This window comes from Sus scrofa, chromosome 2, assembly GCF_054392235.1.
Source record: "Sus scrofa isolate SSC_HxYL_T2T_F1_AM1 chromosome 2, Sscrofa_HxYL_maternal_Yorkshire_Landrace_v2.0, whole genome shotgun sequence".
NCBI lineage: Eukaryota > Metazoa > Chordata > Mammalia > Artiodactyla > Suidae > Sus > Sus scrofa.
The window spans coordinates 67,709,134-67,729,479 of NC_139384.1; the positions used below are offsets into that span (position 1 = coordinate 67,709,134).

General features: G+C 52.1%; 2 protein-coding genes across 13 annotated transcripts in view; both read left to right on the forward strand.

Moving 5' to 3' along the window:
* The window catches only part of SUGP1 (SURP and G-patch domain containing 1), a 40,150-nt gene extending 31,691 nt beyond the window's left edge, over nucleotides 1-8,459 (forward strand). For 3 of the 4 annotated variants that reach the window (XM_085012196.1, XM_021083429.2, XM_085012197.1), the window contains 6 exons: nucleotides 4,958-5,064; nucleotides 5,914-6,091; nucleotides 6,457-6,563; nucleotides 7,340-7,485; nucleotides 7,835-7,964; nucleotides 8,265-8,459. In XM_085012196.1, coding sequence (XP_084868322.1) covers nucleotides 4,958-5,064; nucleotides 5,914-6,091; nucleotides 6,457-6,563; nucleotides 7,340-7,485; nucleotides 7,835-7,964; nucleotides 8,265-8,291 — 695 coding nt within the window. In that variant the 3' untranslated portion in view covers nucleotides 8,292-8,459. The remainder of the gene's footprint in view (nucleotides 1-4,957; nucleotides 5,065-5,913; nucleotides 6,092-6,456; nucleotides 6,564-7,339; nucleotides 7,486-7,834; nucleotides 7,965-8,264) is intronic. The other variant, XR_014837373.1, reaches the window with a different exon arrangement.
* Nucleotides 8,460-10,990: 2,531 nt separating this feature from the next.
* TM6SF2 (transmembrane 6 superfamily member 2) lies at nucleotides 10,991-20,340 on the forward strand. 9 transcript variants are annotated; one of them, XM_021083432.2, is made up of 11 exons: nucleotides 10,991-11,219; nucleotides 13,723-13,826; nucleotides 14,212-14,309; nucleotides 14,379-14,482; nucleotides 14,853-14,935; nucleotides 16,324-16,448; nucleotides 16,631-16,732; nucleotides 17,623-17,715; nucleotides 18,566-18,685; nucleotides 18,779-18,873; nucleotides 19,833-20,340. In XM_021083432.2, the coding sequence occupies exons 1-11, from the start codon at nucleotides 11,125-11,127 to the stop codon at nucleotides 20,116-20,118; spliced, it is 1,305 nt and encodes a 434-aa protein (XP_020939091.1). In that variant the 5' UTR covers nucleotides 10,991-11,124; the 3' UTR covers nucleotides 20,119-20,340. The 9 variants fall into 9 exon arrangements, 7 of the variants coding, with proteins under 7 accessions (XP_020939091.1, XP_020939092.1, XP_020939093.1 ...); XM_021083433.2 differs by lacking the exon at nucleotides 18,779-18,873; XM_021083434.2 differs by lacking the exon at nucleotides 14,379-14,482.
* The last annotated feature ends 6 nt before the right edge of the window (nucleotides 20,341-20,346 follow it).

Below are 20,346 nucleotides of genomic sequence, written 5' to 3' on the forward strand. Positions count from 1 at the left end.
CTTGTCTGTGACCTGCACTATAGCTCACAGCAACACCCGGATCCTTAACCCACTGAGCGAGGCCAGGGATCGAACCTGCGTCCTCATGGATTCTAGTCAGATTCATTTCCACTGAGCCACAATGGGAACTCCTATAGTATTTTCTTAGAATTCTTTTTATTTTTGTAAAGTCATCAGTAATGCAGTATTCCCCCCTTATCTATGCTTTTCCTTTCTGTTTTTTTCACCATCAACCATGGTCCAAAAATATTAAGTGAAAAATTCCAGAAATAAATAATATGTTTTAAGTTGCATGCCATTTTGAGTAGTATGACGAAATCTTGTGCTGTCCACTCCCCCCACCTGCGATTTGAATCATCCTTTTGTTCAGCATATCCCACCTGTTAGTCACTAGTATTGCTCAGTTATCAGATTGACTGTCATGGTATAATAGTGCTTACATTCTGATATCTCTTATTTTGCTTAATAATGGCCTTAAAGCACAAAAGCAGTAATTCTGGCAATTCACACATGCCTAAGAGAAGCCATAAAGTGCTTTCCTTTAAGTGAAAAGGTGAAAATTCTTTTTTTTTTTTTTTGCTATTTCTTGGGCCGCTCCCGCGGCATATGGAGGTTCCCAGGCTAGGGGTCGAATTGGAGCTGTAGCCACTGGCCTATGCCAGAGCCACAGCAATGGGGGATCCGAGCCGCGTCTGCAACCTACACCATAGCTCACGGCCATGCCGGATCGTTAACCCACTGAGCAAGGGCAGGGATCGAACCCGCAACCTCATGGTTCCTAGTCGGATTTGTTAACCACTGCGCCACGACGGGAACTCCGAAAATTCTTGACTTAAGCAGAGGTTGCCAAGATCTATAGTAAGAACAAATCGTCTATCCGTGAAATTGTGAAGAAGTAAAAAGAAATTTGTGCTAGTTTTGCTTTTGTATCTCAGACTGCAGAAGTTATGGCCACAGTGTGTGTTAAGTGCTTATTAGTTAAGATGGAAAAGGCATGGAGTTCCTGTTGTTGCTCAGTGGGTTAAGGACCCAGTCCACTGTGTGGATGCAGGTTCTATCCCTGGCCTCGCTCCGTGGGTTAAGGATCCGGCATTGCCACAAGCCGCAGCATAAGTTGCAGATGCAGCTTCGGTCGGGTGTTGTGGCTGTGGCATAGCCACTGTTGCAGCTCCAATTTGATCCCTGGCTTAGGAACTTCTATATGTTGCAGGTGCAGCTGTAAAAAGAAAGGGGGAAAAAAAGATGGAAAAGGCGTTATGTTTGTACAGTGTTTTGAGAGAGAGAAACCACATTCACATAATTTTTATTACAGTGTATTTTTATAACTGTCCTACTTTATTAGTTATTGTCATTAATTTCTTTTTTTTTTTTTTTTTTTTTGTCTTTTGTCTTTTTAGGGCCGCACCCGCGGTATGTAGAGGTTCCCAGGCTAGGGGTCTAATTGGAGTTATTGCCGCTGGCCTACGCCAGAGCCACAGCAACACCAGATTCAAGCTGCGTCTGTGACCTACACCACAGCTCACAGCAATGCTGGATCCTTAACCCACTGAGTGAGGTCAGGGATCAAGCCCACAACCTCATGGTTCCTAGTCAGATTCGTTTACGATGCGCCACGACGGGAACTCCTGTCATTAATTTCTTACTATGCTTAATTTATAAATTAGGAGTTCCTGTCATGGCTCAGCAGAAACAGATCTCACTAGCATCCATGAGGACGCAGATTTGATCCCTGGCCTCAGTGGATTAAGGATCCGCCGTTGCCATGAACTGTGGTGTATTTTGCAGACACGGCTCAGATCCCGAGTTGCTGTGGCTGTGGTGTAGGCCAGCAGCTACAGCTCCAATTTGACCCCTAGCCTGGGAACCTCCATATGCCTTGGGTGTGGCCCTAAAAAAGACAAAAAAAAATTATAAATTAAACTTTATCATAGATATGTATGTATGTAGTATGTAGCATCCACTGGGGGGATCTTGGAATGTATCCTCTGCAGATAAAGTGGGACTACTGTATCCCCACTTTCATTTTTTATTTTAATATTTGAGTGTTTTATCTTTTTTCCTTAGGCAGTCTGTCTTAAAAATTGTCCATTTTATTGAGCTTTTCAAAAAAACCAACTTTTGGTTTTGTTTACTTTCTCTCGTGTATTTCTATTTCCTGTTTGATTTATTGCCACTCTAATCTTTATTTCCTTCTGTTAGCTTTAAAATTAGTTTGCTCTTGTTCTGGTTCCTTAAGATATACAGTTAGGGAGTTCCCATTGTGGCGCAACGGAAACAAATCTGACTAGGAATCTTGAGGTTGCAGGTTCGATCCTTGGCCTCACTCAGTTGGTTAAGGATTTGGTGTTGCCATGAGCTGTGATGTAGGCTGCAAACTCGGCTCGGATCTGGTGCTGATGTGGCTGTGGCATAGGCCGGCAGCTGTAGCTCTGATTCTATCGCTAGCCTGGGAACCTCCATATGCCGCAGGTATGGCCCTAAAAAGCAAAAACAGAAACAAACAAAAAAGATATACAGTTAGGTTATTGATTGAAGAGCTGTCTTTTTTAATATCAGCATCTAAAGTTATAAATTTCCCTTTTGGCCTTGCTTTTTGTGTACCCCATAAGTTTTGGTGTGTGTTGTGCCTTTTTGTTTATTCATCTCTAAGCATTTTCTAATCTCTTGTGATTTCTTCTTTGACCCACTGGCTCCTTAAGAGTGTTGATTAGGGAGTTCTCTTGTGGTGCAACAGGTTAAGGATCTGGCATTGTCACTGCAGCAGCTTGGGTTGCTGCTATGGCTTGGGTTCAGTCCCTGGCCTGGGAACTTCCACATGCCGCAAGTGTAGCCAAAAAAAAAAAAAAAAGAAAGAAAACTGTGTTGTTTAGTTTCCACGTTTGTAAGTTTTTCTTTTGTTACTGGTTTCTAGTTTTATTCCATTGTGATTAGAAAAGATACTTGGTATGATTTCAGTTTTTTAAAATTTATTAAAAAAAAGTGAGTCTTGTACAGACAGCATATAGAAAGTCCTCTTTTCTCCCTTAAACTTTAAAGTATATGGATCCATTCTTGTCATAGAAGGCTCAGGAAATGCACAATGATAAGCTCAATAATTGGTACCATCAGTTTTGCACAGTTATCTCCAACTTACCTCTCCTCGACAGCTTTCAGGGACAGCCATCGTATGGCCTTATTTCTCGTTTTCTACCACAAATCCACAAGGGTGGGAGTCTGTTGTCATTATATTTTTCAGATGATATTTGTGACTCATAAATGGCCACCTCATGCTACCTGTCTGACTTTCTCGGCACGCAGGTTGTGCCACCAGCAGAACCCTTTCAACCTCTCTCACTTCATTTTGACTGGAGCTGGACACACAAGCACCTAGATGAGTCGTATGTGTCCTAGCACCAACACCTACAACGATGGACTGGGAGGAAAGATAGCTCACTTAGGTCACAGGGCTGGCCTCTTGGCCCTACCTGCCCAGCTCTGAGAGTGTTTTCTTGCTTAGTGCCTCCCTGGCGCAAAGAGAAAAGCTATTGACTGAAGAGTTTGGGGTTTTTTTTTCCTTCTTTTTTTCTATAGGGCCACACCCAAGACATGGAAATTCCTAAGCTAGGGGTCAAATTGGAGCCGTAGCCGTCAGCCTACACCACAGCTATGGCAACACCAGATCTAAGCCATATCTGTGACCTAGTCCAAAGCTTGCAGCATGCCAGATTCTTAACCTGTTGAGTGAGGCCAGGGATCAAACCTGCATCCTCATGGATACTAGTTGGGTTCTTAATCTGCTGAGGAACTCCTGACCAAAGAGTTTAGATATCGGGGCTCTAGATAGCACCCCTACCCAGGGTTGAAGTACCCAGGGTCAGATTGCTGCTTAAGTGCCAAACCTAGTGCCCACCGTAAAGGAGAGTGCTCAGGTGTGACTGTTTCTCTGATGCACGCACATGCCAGCTCTGAGGTCATGTGCCTGAGGTCCTACCTAAGCTGGTGAAGAAGTGTCCTTCACAGTCTAGGGGACAAGTAAAGGCTCTAAAGTCTCAGGTTCAGGCTCAAGTCCCATTGGCCCACATTTTACGCAGGGGAATCTGGGCAGCTCTCCCCTGCATGCTTACTAATGAAGTGACCCAAGGAGGAAAGGGACTGTGGGCATGCTCCAGACACATGGCAGGTGCTCAGACTTGAGCTCCTTTGTTTTCTCCATGGGGCTCTCCAACTTCCTTCACAGCCCCCACAGACTGAGGAGGGATTGGGAGCATCTGCAGGTAAAGCCCCAGCCCCAACCCCAGTGAGCTGGGAAGACCTGGATCTTTCCATCCTCCCGCAGGGGTCTCTGCACCCTGTTCTGCTTGGCTTTTTCCCCGGGAAGCCACTACCTGAGAGGTGTTTCTTTCCACCACCCAGATGGGGCCATTGCAGCATCTTCATATGAATTAGTGTTGCGGGCTCCAGCCAAGCTCCAAAGCTAAAGCCAAATTAAATGTCAGTTGCTTTAAATATGGTTGGCTGCCTCCCCAGAAGGAGCTGACAGAGCCACACAATTGAGTCTTATGCCAGACTCCCAGCCTGTGTTTCTACACCGGGTGTCTATTCATTGTAGGGCTTTACTTTCAGGAGCTTGTGTGCATGCACAACCAGCTTTCATGTCTCTGGCTTTGCAGATTACCCACTGTCACCTATTAACCATGTGACCTTGAGTGAGGCCCCAGGCCTTATGAGTTCTGGTGTCAGCATCTGCAGTGAGGGTCATAGAGCCTGCCAGAGGGGGCATATGGGGATGAAATTGAGTGCATGTGATAGAGCAGAGCAAAGCCCTCCCAAGGTTAGGTGACATGCATACTAACTGTTCCAACTTAAGGGTCCTGCCATATGCACCAGATGCCACACATCAATACATGGGCTCTGCCTCGCATGCAGGTACAGGGCTGGGCCCATGTCCAATGCTGACCAGCCTGTGTCTTGTTTCTAGTTCAGGACCTCAAGGGTCTCGGCTATGAGAAGGGGAAGCCCGTGGGTCTGGTAGGTGTCACGGAGCTGTCGGATGCCCAGAAGAAGCAGCTGAAGGAGCAGCAGGAGGTAAGGCCATGGGGGGCAGGGGAGGCAGGCTCTATAGGGACTGATGGAGTATTATCCCACCCCACCCTGTGGTGCAGCAGTCATGGTGTATTTTTTCTGAGCCTCCCTGTGCCAGATATATCCCACACAGGGGAGAGGCTCTTGGACAGGCAGATCCCTGTCAATGGCATGCCACCCCTGAGGACCCTCCTTAGCCCACAGTTGGGCCCAGAGCCCAGGCCTTCCCACACTCCCTGGGTAGCCCCTGCAGCCAGTGCTGCACAGTTACTCCCCACTGCACTTGTGGGCTGCTCCCAACTGAATCATCTCCAAATAAGTTTTCCTTACAGTTCCCTCCAGTTTTCAGTCCAGGATAGGCCTGTGTGACACTGGGTGTCCTAAACAATGTGATGGCTGCTCAGTTGATGTTGGGCAGTGTTGGAGTCAGTGTTGGCTCATCAGGGAGTTCCGTGGCCAGGACATAGACAGCTAGAACCATTGGGACAGCTTACCTGAGCCCCCTCCTCCAGGCTGGAAGCCCCATCATGTCACCCTCAAAACCCCTCAGGGGCAGGAGCCCACATTGCCTTCATTTGGTCCACAGTGATGGCGCCCATGATGTTCCAGATTCCAGGCCAGGCTCTGAGCAAAACAAGAGAGGTCCTCCCTGTTCAAAACAGAGATTCAGGGGACTAGAGCATGTCCTGACATGGGACTTAGTGTCTTCCTGAACACTTGCTCCAAGTACTGCTCATGTACCTGCCCCAGGGAGCAGGGGAGAGGGGTGCCCAACATGCACAGGGGAGGTGAGGGGGTAGCCTCCTGCACGTATGGTGCATGGCCTTGCTCACTGGCGCGTGCTGCCCACAGATGCAGCAAATGTACGACATGATCATGCAGCACAAGCGTGCAATGCAGGACATGCAGCTGCTGTGGGAGAAGGCGCTGCAGCAGCACCAGCATGGCTATGACAGCGACGAGGAGGTGGACAGCGAGCTGGGCACCTGGGAGCACCAGCTGCGGCGCATGGAGATGGACAAGACTCGGGGTGGGCCCAGGCTCAAATTACAGTGGTGGGTGGCAGGGGCTGGGTGAGGCCTTGCCTTCAGGGCACTGCAGGCTCAGGAAGCCTCACTCATCTGCCTGGGAGGTGCCTGGAGGCACTGCATGGGTGTCATAAGCCACCTGCCCAGCCTTTGAGGCTTTGAGCAAGAGACTTGCCTTCTTTGTGCCTCGGTTTTTTTTGTGGTAAAAAGATGATCCTCAGCGTGTTCACTGGCATTTGAACATGGTACCCAGAAGGGCTGCTTGGGAGAGCAGGGACCCAGGTCTCTCAGCTAGTTGCCTCATTCCCCATGACCCCAGACTCCCCCCAAGACTCCTTCCTCTCACCTTTACCCCATCTCTGAGCAGAATGGGCAGAGCAGCTGACGAAGATGGGCCGGGGCAAGCACTTCATTGGAGACTTCCTGCCACCAGACGAGCTGGAGAAGTTCATGGAGACCTTCAAGGCCCTGAAGGTAGACCGGGCAGGGCCCCAGGCACCAGTCCCTGCTGTGGGCCTGTCTAGCATGCAGCCTGCGCAGTGTTCCCAGCCCTTCCTACTGCCTCCTTATGTGGCAGGCGCTTGCAGTGGTCTCAGGGCCCCCCTCGCTCACAGGAGGAGTTGGGCCCTCTTGCCTCAGGAGACATCTGCTTATGACAGATGCCATCTGTATAGGGAATTAGCAAATAGTAGCTCAGCTGCTACTTTAGAAACATTCCCTAGGGCTTAAGGGAAATTCTGCTTCCAGTGGAGCCAATTAAGTGCAGTTTATAGGCAAAGCACTTCTCAGGTAGACAACCCCCAGGTACTGGGCTCTCCAGAACGAAAACATTACTCCTATCCTGCCTTTGCACTCAAGAGGAGGTGCAAGGTCTCACGTCATCTTTTGGGGTTTTATAAAACTGCTTTGTACTGCCTAATCTCATTGACCACAGCTTCTTTTTAGCACTCTAGGTAACAAATTGTTCTTGGAACATGGGATTTTTTTCACTGATGAATCGTTAAATCTTGCCCTTGGTAGACAAGACCTGTGTGACCTGTCACCTTGCCTTCTTTGGCTTGGCCACCAGGGAGCTCAGCACTGCTTCTGGCCTTGGGGACCCTAAGAAGGAACAGCTTGATCTTGGGCAAGCAGATGGGCAGGTGGTCCCAGCAGCCAGTGAGGCCATGTAGGGGTGCAGTTTCAGGCCAGAGCTGGAACTGGGAATGTCTGCAGCCCTAGTGGATGACAGCCACCTCCTTGCCCTGCAGGAGGGCCGGGAGCCTGACTATTCAGAGTACAAAGAGTTCAAGCTGACGATAGAGAACATCGGCTACCAGATGCTAATGAAGATGGGCTGGAAGGAGGGCGATGGCCTGGGTTCAGAAGGCCAGGGCATCAAGAATCCAGTCAACAAGTGAGTATGGCCTCCATTGCCAGGGTGGGAGTTGGGGGTGCTGGATGAAAAGTCCCACGTGGAGATACAGGGCCAGGCCTGGGTCCATTCCCATTGGCAGCATGGAAGTCTGGGGTATGGACTCTGGTGACTGGGCCGTTGCGCTCTTCATATTCCCACAGTACCAGGAGTGTCCCGGACATTTGTTACCCAACCCAGCATAGCTCCCTCATTGAGCTGCATTGAGGTGCTGCTGCTGAGCCCAGCTGGGTTGGGCAAAGCCTCCCTACCTCAAGCTCAGACCCCTCACTCTCTTTCCCACCTGCACCAGCCCGCTACCCTGCTCACACTGCCCATTGCCCCCATGCAGGGGCACCACTACAGTAGATGGTGCTGGCTTTGGCATTGACCGGCCAGCTGAGCTCTCCAAGGAAGATGATGAGTACGAGGCCTTTCGCAAGAGGATGATGCTGGCCTACCGCTTCCGGCCCAACCCCCTGGTGCGTGCATCTCTGTCCCCCTATGTTGCTTTTGGCTGGGCCTCCACAGTTCCTCCACTGTAGGTGGGTGGTGGTACTGGTAACAGAAGTATTCCTCTTTCTTCAGTCCAGCTAGGCTCCCCTGCAAACCACCCACCTCCTCCACTTGTGTGCTAGCCTTCCTCCCCTCACCAAAGCCTGCCCTCCCTTCTAGAGGATGTGCGTTCAGCTATTGCTGGTAGGTTCTAGAGGGGAGGAACTGCTATCTTTCTTTAGCATAGCATAACCCCCTCCTCTTTTAATCTTTCTCACTTCCCACAGAACAACCCCAGACGGCCTTACTACTGAGTGTTCTGGAGAAATGCACAAATGTACTTTCCTAAAGACTGTCCCTGGACTGTGGAATGTTCCGGCCTGTGTTCCTGCCTGCCTTTCTCATTGTCTCAAGTGTTGTGCTGTGTATTAAAATCCCAGTGCTTGCCTGCCATGGCAGCCTGGTCTTGCCATCAACAGAAACCCCTCCTCTTCCTTAGCAGCAGGGCTGGGCTGGGCAGGTGGGGACAGCACGCTGCTGTGAAGGCTCCCCAGTTTCTGAGGAATCCTGGAGAACCACCTGGACCTTTGTCTACTCATGGGGTCCCCCATCGACCTGGGTTGAGTTGAGGGAAGGACCTTGGCAGCCAGGCAGCCAAGCCTTGGCTGCCCCTGGGCCGGGTATGTCAGGGACTTCCCAGCCTAGCCCTGTACTGCAGGAGGCTGGGGAGGGGTCTCCAGGTAGGGCCCAGTCCTCCCTCAGACCCACAAAGCAGGTGACCCAGGGCACACCTATGCCTGCCACCTCTCTGGCAGGTGGCATTTACAGGGCCCTCCACACACAGCAGACCAGGCCTTAGCTGCCCAAGCTTCCCCATCTGCCTTTCCTTGGTCCTTCAAGTGTGGTGAACTCGTGAAGGAGGGGAGACTAGTGGGTAGCCCAAACCAAGATGTGTGCTGAGAGCTGGCCATGTCTCTAGAGCCTCGCATTTGTGCAGAAACTCTCTTGGGGTATCAGGCCCCTCAACTCACCCACCCTGCCCCACAGAAGGACCCTGTGAACTCTTGGGGCCTGAGGATTCAAGATGATGTCAGCCTTTGGGCAATTCACATAGTCATTTGGCAAACACCGAGCACTGACCATGAACCACGTGGTTGGGATCCGCCCCTGGACAGCCAGTCTGCTGGGGACATGGCCATGAACCCGTAACACAGTTTGAGACCAATAAATGCCATAAAGAGGAAACAGGACCTGTGGTGGAGGTGGCCTGGTGAGTGTCTAGGGTCTAGGGTCTGGGAGTCTCAGCAGCAGACCTCAGGCTGGGGTGACATACTATCCTATCTCCCCTCTGTGGATGCTGTACTCTTGGCAGGGCAAGGATGTGACATGGAGTCTGCCCACATGGCCAGAGTCCTGAGCATGAAGATATAGCTCTGGGCAGCTAGAGGTTCCAATGATGGGTACCCTAGGTCTCAGTCTCAAACACCTTGCTCTCTAGGTCAGTCACCCCTTTTTTTAATTCTCAGTGACCAGAAGGCTCACCAGATTCAGACTGTGGTTTTTAGCCCCAGCCAGGGGGAGAGGTGGAAGAGGAGGCCTCCAAATGCTATATGAGTGTGCAGGCACCTCACAGATAGGGGTTGCAAGGCCAGACTCCTAGACAGAGCTGCACCAGACACCCCAGGCCTCCAGGGGTCAGAAGTGGGGCTGGAGTAACAGGGAGAACTACCTGGAGGAGGCGTTACTGGGATCTGCTTTAAGAAATGAAGAAATATGCAAGGTTCCATCTTGCAGACAGGAGGGAAGCCTGTAGGATATTGGCACCACCAGAACTGGGAAAGGTCTAGAAGTCTTGACTGGAGATTCAAATCAGCTCAGAGGAACCTAAACTTCAGGCCATAGGCAAGGAGGCACCCGGGGAGGGAGGCTCTCAGGTCAGTGGCCAGAAGATTGTTGTCATCCAGGCTCAGAGATAGGACCCAACTGGCGTGGGGTGGGGGTAGGGGTATGGCAAATGTGAGAGAATATTCCCCCAGCCCTAGACTCAGAGTCCTCCTGGGGCGGGAATCAGGTGGGCACTGTTAACCCTGTTTCCTGCAGCCACAGGCAAAAATCCAAGGCTAGTTTGAGAGGCTGACAAAAAGCTGTCTCATAATTCTCTCTCCACCCTGTAGACCCCTCCCTGGTCCAGCCCTGCCCCTTGCATTCCCCAGTACCCCCCCCACACACTGGCCCCCCATTTGAGCCCAGGTGGCTCAGAACTCTCCCCAGCCCACTCCACCCTGCTCGGTGACCCCTACCAAGCCCCAGCCTTAGCTGCTTTTCTGCTGCTCAGCCCCAAGCCTTAGCTATTCCTCCCAGGAATACCATTCCCAAACTTCTTACCAAACTGGCTCTATCCCCACTTTATAATCTCAGCCAACCCTTGGCACTGTCCCTCGGTCTCCTGAGTTGGGGTTCAGGCTACATGTAAGGAACACAGCACAGAATCACGGAGACCAACGGATCCCCAACCTAGGGCCCTGGCCGTCTGCCTTGAATCGTGGCCCCCACCCCGCCCAGTCAAAACCACACTTGGAAATGTGTTTAAATTTGTCTGTGGCCACTGCATGAAAACTCAAATCCCAGGGAAATAGAACTCTGCACCCAAGCGGATGAGATTCCTCTCTCAGTGCCCACAGACAATGCCCACTTAATCCTGCGCGGGAGGGAGGTCTGGAGAGTGTGAGAGTTTAAAAGGGGACCCATTCAGGATCTGGGTCGAGGATGTGTCGCCGCCGGTGCCTCAGGATGAAGAAAGAAGTGCAGAACGAGGCCCAGAGAACGAATTCCCTTGAAGTGAAGTTGCCAACCAGGGTGCGGGGGGAGCTCTCCAGAACACACACAGAAGTGGAAGCACCCTGAGGCATAGTGTTTTAGCCTTAGAAGAGGGAAACAGGCTGATTGGCGGGGATTGCCACTGGGGACCGCGCCGGCTAGGCAGTCGGGGGCGGGGAGGGGCCACTGCGAGAGGGAGGGGCCCCAGCGGCCGCAGTTGGGCGAGGAAGCTGCGGGGGTCGACCTTTGCGCCAGGCGGGGCCGGGTCGGGTTGGGTCCTTGGCAACTCTTCACCCAGAGGCACCGCCGCGCAGGAGCCAAGCCGCCGCTATGGACGTCCCGCCGCTGGCGGGCAAGATCGCAGTTCTGTCGCTCGGCGCCCTCCCGTTGTCCTACGCGCTCAACCACCTCTCGGCGCTCTCATAGTGCGTTTGGGGAGGGGCCTGGGAGGCCTCGTCGGGGGCGGCTGAGCGGGGGCCGGGGCGGGGGGGTGGTAGGAGGGAGCCGCGGAGGCTAGGGGCAGGATGTGCGGGCGCGGGAGAGCCCTGTGCTCCCGCGCCGCTCCGTCTGGAGAGGATGGGGGGCTGGGTCAGAAAAACCCTCCACCTCCAGTCGGAAATCCCCTTCCAGTCGCCCCGGAGCTGTGTGGTGTGGTTGAGGGCGCTCCCTGGATGTTTGGGGCCTGGGGAGGAGGCACTTTGAAAAGCACAGCCCCCAGCAAAGCAGAGTTTTGGAGAGTTTCTGGAGTTTTCCCAGGGATGTGCCCAGCACAGGCTCCAAGGGTCAAAGTATTGCCCCAGATAAGGCCCCAGTGACCCGGCTCTTGCCACACCACACTCTCTGCTGCACCACCCCTACCAGCCGGTCCCTCCATCACTGGTCTTAGGCCTGGGACTTTCTTCTCTTCAGGGCTGGCCCACCCTGTCCCTAGCCTGTTTCCTCTACATACCTGGACCTCTCCTGTCCCTGTATCCTAACCTCAACTCAGATCCAGCCACCCTGAGAGGCATTCACAAGCCCCTCACACTCCCAAACCCAGCACGACTCAAGACACAGGATAGAGGGAATCTTGACTGGATTTGGCTTCTTGGGTACACATTCCTGGCTTCATCCCCCTGGAGACCGAGTGATCCAGGTTGAACATCATCCTAGATCTCATCCTATAGTTAAAATTAAGAATTACAGATTGGGGTGTTACCTTTGTGGCGCAGCAGAAACAAATCCAACTAGCAACCACCAGGATGTGGGTTTGATCCCTGGCCTCGCTCAGTGGGTTGGGGATCTGGCGTTGTGGTGAGCTGTGGTGTAGGTCTCAGACATGGCTTAGATCTGGCGTTGCTGTGGCCAAGGCATAGGCCGGCAGCTGTAGCTCCGATTTGACCCCTAGCCTGGGAACTTCCATATGCCCCAGGTGCAGCCCTGAAAAGCAAAACAACAACAACAACAAGGATTACAAATTGTGTGCTGAGACCCTGGTCTGGTCTCATCTGATTACCGTAATTGTCACTGTTGGTAGGATGGGGCCAGGAATGGGGATCCTAGGGGTGAGAGGGGTTCAGGAGAAGGTAGGGTCCTGGAGTGTGAGGGAGAATGTGTGAACTTGGATAGGTCTCCTGCCCTCTCTGTGCCTTGGTTTGCCAAGTGTTGGGGGCTGCCCAGAGACCTAGCTTCTTATTTCTGCAGCTGGTTAACCTACCTTATCAGGTTGATGGGAACAGATCAGGGCAGGGGTGGGGTGGAGTTGATAGAAACATTTGGACTTTACCTGGGAGGAGTCAGGAGCTTCAGGCAATGAGGTATACGGAGCTGAGCACAGAGACCCTCTGTCAGGTGTGGGCACTGGGACTGGCCACAGAGGGTTGTGGAGTTGTTGAATGACTGAGAAAATTGAGTCACACACATCAGCAAGACTGGATAGGGAGTTCCCTTTTTGGCTCAGTGGGTTAAGAACCTGACTAATATCCATGAGGATGTGGGTTTGATCAGTGGGTTAAGGATCCAGCATTGCTGAAAACTGCAATGTAGTTCACAGATGTGGTTCAGATCTGGCATTGCTGTGGCTGTAGTGTGCCATAGGCCAGCAGCTGCAGCTCCAATTTTTTTTTTTTTTCTGCAGCTCCAATTTGACCCCCTAGCCTGGGAATTTCCACATGCCGCTGGTGTGGGCCTGAAAAGACAAAGGAGTAAAAAAAAAAAAAAAAAAAAAACGACTGGATAAATCATATATTCAGAAGAGGTTGGAGTTCTTGCTGTGGCATGGTGGCTTAAGGATCCAGCATTACCACAGCTACAGTGTAGGTCAGAGCTGTATCTCAGATTCGATCCCTGGCCCAGGAACTTCCGTATGGCTCAGGCATGGCCAAAAAAGTATAAAAGAAAAGAAGGGGTTGACAGATTCTCCCTCTTTATCTGGCCAACATCAGGCAATGATCGTGTGTGTGTGTGTGTGTGTGTGTCTTTTCTAGGACCACACCTGCGACATATGGTGTTTCTCAGGCTAGGGGTCTAATCAGCCGTAGCCGCCGGCCACAGCCACAGCCACAGCAATGCCAGATCCAAGCCACGTCTGCAGCCTACACCACAGCTCACAGCAATGCCAGATCCTTAACCCACTGAGCCATGACAGGAACTCCAGACAATGATCTTTTTTGAGGAGTCAGGGAGGTCTTCCCTGGAGTAATGTAGATGGGCCATGAACAATGAGTAGGAGTTTGCCAAGTGGAAAGAAGACTTTTGGAAGGAGTTTCTAGGAGGAGGAAATAGCTAGGCCAAGAGCCTGATGATGGGAAAGGGGAGTTTTAGGGAACGGCTCTCCTGGGCCAACAGGTGCCTCCTCTTCTGGAGCTTCCTGGAGTCTGCTCTTGCCCTCACTGGGGTGGGGCCTCAGCAAAGAGCCTGGCCTTCCTGACTTGGTTTTCCTCTCCACAGCTCCCTGGGGGTGGTGTTGATGAGCGCCCTGATCCTGGGTCTGCTATTCTTGGCTATATACAGCTTGTCCCGCAGTGACATTTACTACGACCCACTCTATGCTGGTGAGTTGGTGGGAGCGTCCTGAGGAAGAGTGACTGTCTGGGTAAGGGCCTCCTCCATCAGACTAGCAGTTTTTGAGAGGCCTTCATCAGGCTGGAGAACTTTCATTTATTGGGGAACCTCAAGGGGCCTCCCCCTTCCGACTTGGGGCTCCTGAGGGCAATTCAATGCCTTTCTTATTAGACTGGGGACCCCCCAAAGACAGGGACTGTGCCTCCCCATGAAGCGGGGCTGCTGGACATATGCCTGTGGGATGGGATCTGGGAGCAGTTTTGTGAGGAAGCCTTGCCTGGAATCTGGGTCCCTGATCGGCAGTCTCAGGCCCCGCCCACCCCTGGTCTGTACTCTGCCTACATCCAGCCCAAGCCCCGCCTACTCTCCCTGTAGTCTTTGCAGTCTTCGCCTTCACCTCCGTGGTGGACCTCCTTATTGCTCTCCAGGAAGATGGCTATGTGGGAGGCTTCATGGAGTTCTACACTAAGGAGGTATGTAGGGCGCTGTCTGGGATGCCCGCTGCCCTGCTGCGTGTCTGAGCCTTGCACCTACCTCTGCAGGGTGAGTCATACCTTCGCACAGCACACGGGCTCTTCATCTGCTACTGGGATGGCATTGTTCACTACCTCCTCTACCTGGCCATGGCCGGTGCCATCCGTAAAAGGTGCATGGGGCTGACAGGGTGGCACCTGGATCCTGGGAAGGAAGTTGAGTCCTTAGTTGGGAAGGTCCCAAGCCAGGGTGAAGCCAGAAGTGTCTGAAGGAGAAATCAGGAAGCCTCTCCAGGGCTCTAGGCAGGGGTGGCCAGAAGGATCCTGGTCACAAGTGTCAGTGTTGGTGGGCTCTCTTCTCCTGTACCACCCTGTGCCTGGGCAGCCAATACTGTCCTTGGACCAGATCTGACTATTCATTTCCTCATTCACCTCCTCGCTGTCCCTTCTGTCCTGGGGTGAAATGAGGGATCCAGAGCTGGGGAGCCGATGGGTCTCTGGGGGGACAAGTATCTGCTGGTCACCCCTCTATCCCCTGCCCAGGAAAAGGTACCGGAACTTTGGACTCTACTGGCTGGGATCCTTTGTCATGAGCCTCCTGGTCTTCCTCCCAGGAAACATCCTTGGTAAGGACTTGGCTCTGAGGAATCCTGTCTCCCTGGGCTGGGTCACTGTCCTGTGCCTAGAAGCCTCCTCTTACCCTCCCCAGTGTCTGCAGAGCAACTCCTCCCGCCCCTACACCTCTCCATTCACAGCCTAAACCATCAACCTTCCCCCACTTATCCCTGTTTTCCTCCTGGAGGGGTAGAAGCACATTGCAATTCCTCCCCAGGCTACTGGTCCTTGACCCAAGGGACTTGGCCCAGAATGCTCTTGACACATGAAGGGATTTTTAAAGTGGATTCAGAGGGCAGAGTGAAAGCTCCATAGGTAAGTCTTGGGAGGTGGAACAGAGGACACAGCCAGGGATGTGGGGATGGCTGTGCAAGATGAATACCCAGGGTATTTCCAGGGGGAGCAAAGAACAACTGGAAGTGTAAGAGCTGTGTCCAGAAGGTAAACTGAGGCAGGCCAGGCTGAGGGGCATAGACATCATCTTATAGATCCTGGGGAGTCAGAGATGTTAGAACTTGAGCAAGGATGGCATTTGTGAATCACAGCTTCCAGCCAGGGGCTCTGATGTGGCCCAGCTAAAGGGTGTGGCTAGGAGTTCCTGTTGTGGCACAACGGGATCAGCAGCGTCTCTGGAGCACTGGGTCTCAGGTTGGATACCCCGCTGGCACAGTGGGTTAAGGATCCAGAGTTGTGGCAGCTGGAGCATAGGTCACAACGGGGGCTCAGATCAGCTCTGATCCCCGGTCTAAGAACTCTATATGCCGCAGGGCAACAACAACAACAAAAAGAATGAAAAATTGGAGTTCTGTTGTGGCTCAGCAGTAATGAACCCGGCTAGTGTCCATGAGGACACAGGTTTGATCCCTGGCCTCACTCATTGGGTTAAGAATCCAGCATTGCTGTGAGCTATGGTGTAGTTTACAGACATGCCTCCAAATCCTGCAATGCTGTGGCTGTGGTGTACAGCTCCGATGTGACCCCTAGCCCGGGAACTTCCATAAGCCCCGGCTGTGGCCCTAAAAAGACAAAATAAAATATAAATAAGTAAATAAATAAATAAATAAAGGCTCGTAGTTCCCGTTGTGGTGCAGCAGAAACGAATCCGACTAGGAACCATGAAGTTGTGGGTTTGATCCCTGACCTCACTCAGTGGGTTAAGGATCCGGCCTTGCCATGAGCTGTGGCATAGGTCGCAGATGCGGCTCAGATCCTTTGTTGCTGTGGCTGTGGTGTAGGCCAGCAGCTGTAGCTCCGATTGGACCCCTAGCCTGGGAACCTCCATATGCCGCAGGTGTGGCCCTAAAAAGCAAAAATAAAATAAAATAAATAAATAAATAAGGGGTCCAGCTAGGCCTGGGAGTGCCTCACTGAGTGATACCCTGTCTCTCCTCTATGGCAGGCAAATACAGCTCAGAGATCAGGCCCACCTTTTTCCTCACCATCCCCTACGTGCTGGTCCCATGCTGGGCTGGCTTTAGGGTCTTCAACCAGACCCAGGCATCAACCTGCTGCACCCCCAACATGGTGAGTGCCTTGCCCCCAGATAGGCCTTGTGCCAAATGCCTAAATGCACCCCATTCAAATTGATTCTGGTCAAAGACATCATCTTCTCGGAAGGATCTTCTTGGTCATTAGGGAAGAAAGGATGAGTCTTCCTTGAATGCCAGTTGGATGCCAGACTTCTTATGCCGTTTCTCATGGGGCAGGTGCAGGAGGAGCAAAGAAAGAGCCTTCTGTGGCGCCCAATTGACCTGGCCCTCATCATATATCTCACTTTTGCTGCATTCTTCACCCTCTTTCGGGGCCTGGTAAGTCACTGGCCAACCTACCTGCCTCAACCCCCTTCCCCAGCCTATCCTTTCATCCTTTGTGTTCTGTGTTCTTTTTCTTTCTTTCTTTCTTTCTTTTTTTTTTTTTTTTTGTTTTTTTGCCATTTCTTGGGCCGCTCCCGCGGCATATGGAGGTTCCCAGGCTAGGGGTCAAATCGGAGCTGTAGCCACCGGCCTACGCCAGAGCCACAGCAACGCGAGATCCGAGCCACGTCTGCGACCTACACCACAGCTCACAGCAACGCCAGATCGTTAACCCACTGAGCAAGGGCAGGGACCGAACCCGCAACCTCATGGTTCCTAGTCGGATTCGTTAACCACTGCGCCACGACGAGAACTCCCTGTTTTTTTTTTTTGCTTTTTAGGGCCATACCCTTGGCATATGGAAGTTTTCAGGCTAGGGGTCGAATCAGAGCTACAGTTGCTGGCCTATACCACATCCACAGCAATGTGGGATCCATGCCACGTCTGCAACCTACACCACAGCTCATGGCAACGCCTTATCCCTGACCCACTGAGCGAGGCCAGGGATCAAACCTGCATCCTCATGGATACTAGTCAGATTCGTTTCCACTGTGCCGCAACAGGAACTACCCATCCCCCGTTTTTTTCATCCTTTGTGTTCTTTATCTTGTGCAAAAAGCCACTGATCTCCCATCTGATCATCTAGGGAAGTTCATCGAGTCTAACCTGAGTATTGCATCACAGAGCCTCATTCCAGCTCAATATCTGTGGATTCTTAACCAGAGGAGAGAACCAAGGCTAGGGGAGGAGAGAGCAAGGGGTATGGACCCCTCTTGGGAGGGATGGGAAGGCTTCATGTGGGAGGGATGTTTGTGGTAGACTATTGGTTTGTCTGTTGGCCTCAGGTGGTGCTTGACTGCCCCATGGATGCCTGCTTTGTCTACATCTATCAGTATGAGCCATACCTGCGGGACCCCGTGGCCTATCCGAAGGTGCAGGTGAGAAGGCAGGTGGAAAGAGAGGGCCACAGTCCTGGTGTGGTTAGAGATCCACTGGGCCCCTTTGAAGCATATGCCAGAAACACAAGTCAAACTGGCAGAAGCACAAATAGAATGTATTGTCCTACTAGAAAAGTGTAGGTGTTCCTACTATGGCACAATGCAATCAACAGCATCTCTGCAGCAACAGGACACAGGTTCAATCCCATGCCCTGTACCATGGGTTAAAAGATCTGGTGTTGCTGCAGCTGTAGCATAGGTCCCAACTGTGGCTCGGATCTGATCCCTGGCCCATGAACTCTATATGCCTTGGGGAAGCCAAAAAGAAAAAAAGGGGGGAAAAAGTCTTCAGGTATGGCTGGATCCAGGAGCTCAAGAATGGTTCTCTATCTAGGTTCTGCTGTCTTTGCATGTCTCCACTCCCAGGTGGTGCCTTTGTGATATGGCAGAGACAGACTTGGGTAGCTTCAGGCTTCCATTTGCCCTACTTAGCCAGCACAGAGGAACCCGAGCCCTTAAGTACATCTTAGGCAAGCTCTGATTGGTCAAGTTTAAATCACATGCCCATAGCTGATTATTATGGCCAAGACAACGCTGTGGTGTTCTGATTGTCCAGACCAGGGTCACATGTTACTTCTGGAGTAAGGTGGGTGGGCTCAGTGTGTGGGAGTGGGGTGAGGCGGAACCCAGGGAAATAAAGGAGCAATTTGCACAGAGGTGAGATGTGCAGAGAGCCCCTATTCTGGGCGGAGTGTGAGGCTGGCCAGATCCTCCCTGGGGCCACCACCTGAGGGGTATCAGGAGGCTCAACTGGGGAAGCCATTTATTCCATCAGCTGTGTGCCCCTCAGATGCTGGTGAATATGTTCTATGTGCTGCCCTTCTATGGCCTGGCTATCTATGGCCTCATCTTTCCTGGCTGTTCCTGGCTGCCAGACTGGACCTTGGTGTTTGCTGGAGCCATTGGCCAGGTGAGGTGGAGTGGCATGGGGTAGGGTGGGTAACTGCCTGGGGAAGAAAGTTCCTGCCTACTCATTGATTGCTTTTATGCTCACCCTGGGCAGGGTGATGCTAGGTCCCTGACAGACTCCAGCCCCAGCTCAAGATTCCCTAATGTAGAGAAGAAAGAGCTAGACACATACACTCCCAACCTCAAAAGGTCAGAACTGAAAATAGGGAGGGCTAGAGACTGAGAGGGATTCCAGAGGGGAAAGATTTCTTAGAAGAGGGGGCATAGGAACTGGGCTTTGTTGTATAGGTATGAGTTCTTCAGGCTAGGAAGGGCATTCCAGGAATGGGAACAACATGAGGAAATGTACAGAGGGGGACAGTGTTTTAGCAGAACCATAGTGTAGGTAAAAGTAGAGGCAAGATAAATTGGCAACTCACTCTATGCTAAATGCTTTGACCTGCAGGCTTGGGGACTTGTGCTGAGAAGTGGGGAGGGAGCTGTGGAAGGGGCAGTGGGGTTCCAATCAGAACTGGGGGCTTGTTTCTGGGTTCCCAATGGGAAGTGGTAAAGCAGAGGAAACCAGAGCGATGTCTATTCAATATATTATTATTATATCTCTTGGGGTAGAATTGACAGGATTCGTGTCAAGGGCAGCTATCTGGGATGGGGAAGACCAGGAGGAAAAGGTTGTCTCAGGTCAGAGAGGGTGGAAGGTCCAGCAGATGGAGTGGAGATGGTCCTGGTCAGGCAGGTGGGGAGAGGCCCACAGATAGATGGCTTGGGATAGACAAGACATGTGGGGGAGTTCCCGCTGTGGCTCAGCATTTAAGAACCTGACTAGTATCCATGAGGATGCAGGTTCCATACCTGGCCTTGCTCAGTGGGTTAAGGATCTGGTATTGCCATGAGCTGTGGTGCAGCTGTAGCTACACCTGTAGCCTGGGAATTTCTATATGCTGCAGGTGTGGCCCTAAAAAAATAATATATAGACCTGTGGGGAAAGGGATATTTAGAGGCAGATGGACTGAAGAAGGGAGCCGGATAGGTCAGCAGAGCCAGTGAAATATGGATGGGGACCTTCTGGGCTCCCCAGAGTGGGATGCTGGTGATACTGGAACTTGTTCTTTCTTGGTGTGTGACATCCATCCTCCCTGTGTGGCCACCAGGCACAGTTCTCACACATGGGTGCCTCCATGCATCTACGCACGCCCTTCACCTACCGTGTGCCTGAGGATAACTGGGCCTGCTTCTTCACGTGCAACCTACTGTATGCGCTGGGCCCCCACTTGCTGGCCTTCCGCTGCCTGTGGCGCCCTGCCTTCTTCCTACACCCGCCTCCTGGCCCCCCAGCCCACCACGAGAAGCAGCACTGAGGGGGCCAAGAGACTCCCCAAGACTCTGTTTACATGCCCAGCCAGCCCTGCCCCTAGAAGGCTGTTTTGGGATTTTTAGAGGAGGAGGTGTATCTCTGGGTGACTTCAGTTCTGGCTATGGTGATTTCAGGCCAGTGGGTGGGATGGGGGTGGAGGGGCCCAAGGGCCGGTTGTTCGAGCAGAGAGGGCCACAGCCATACTCAGCTATCACCTCACCCAAACCACACATGGACACCCTCCCAGAATTCATCCATTGTTTCCCCATGGATCCTTTTAGTAAAAGTCCTTTTGATGTATAAAATGTTGC

Coding starts and splice junctions, on each gene's coding strand:
- TM6SF2 (XM_021083432.2), top strand. CDS start 11,125: ATGGACGTCCCGCCGCTGGCGGGCAAGATCGCAGTTCTGTCGCTCGGC. Junction 11,220..13,722: donor CACCTCTCGGCGCTCTCATA/GTGCGTTTGGGG, acceptor TCCTCTCCACAG/CTCCCTGGGGGTGGTGTTGA. Junction 18,874..19,832: donor TACACTCCCAACCTCAAAAG/GTCAGAACTGAA, acceptor TGTGGCCACCAG/GCACAGTTCTCACACATGGG.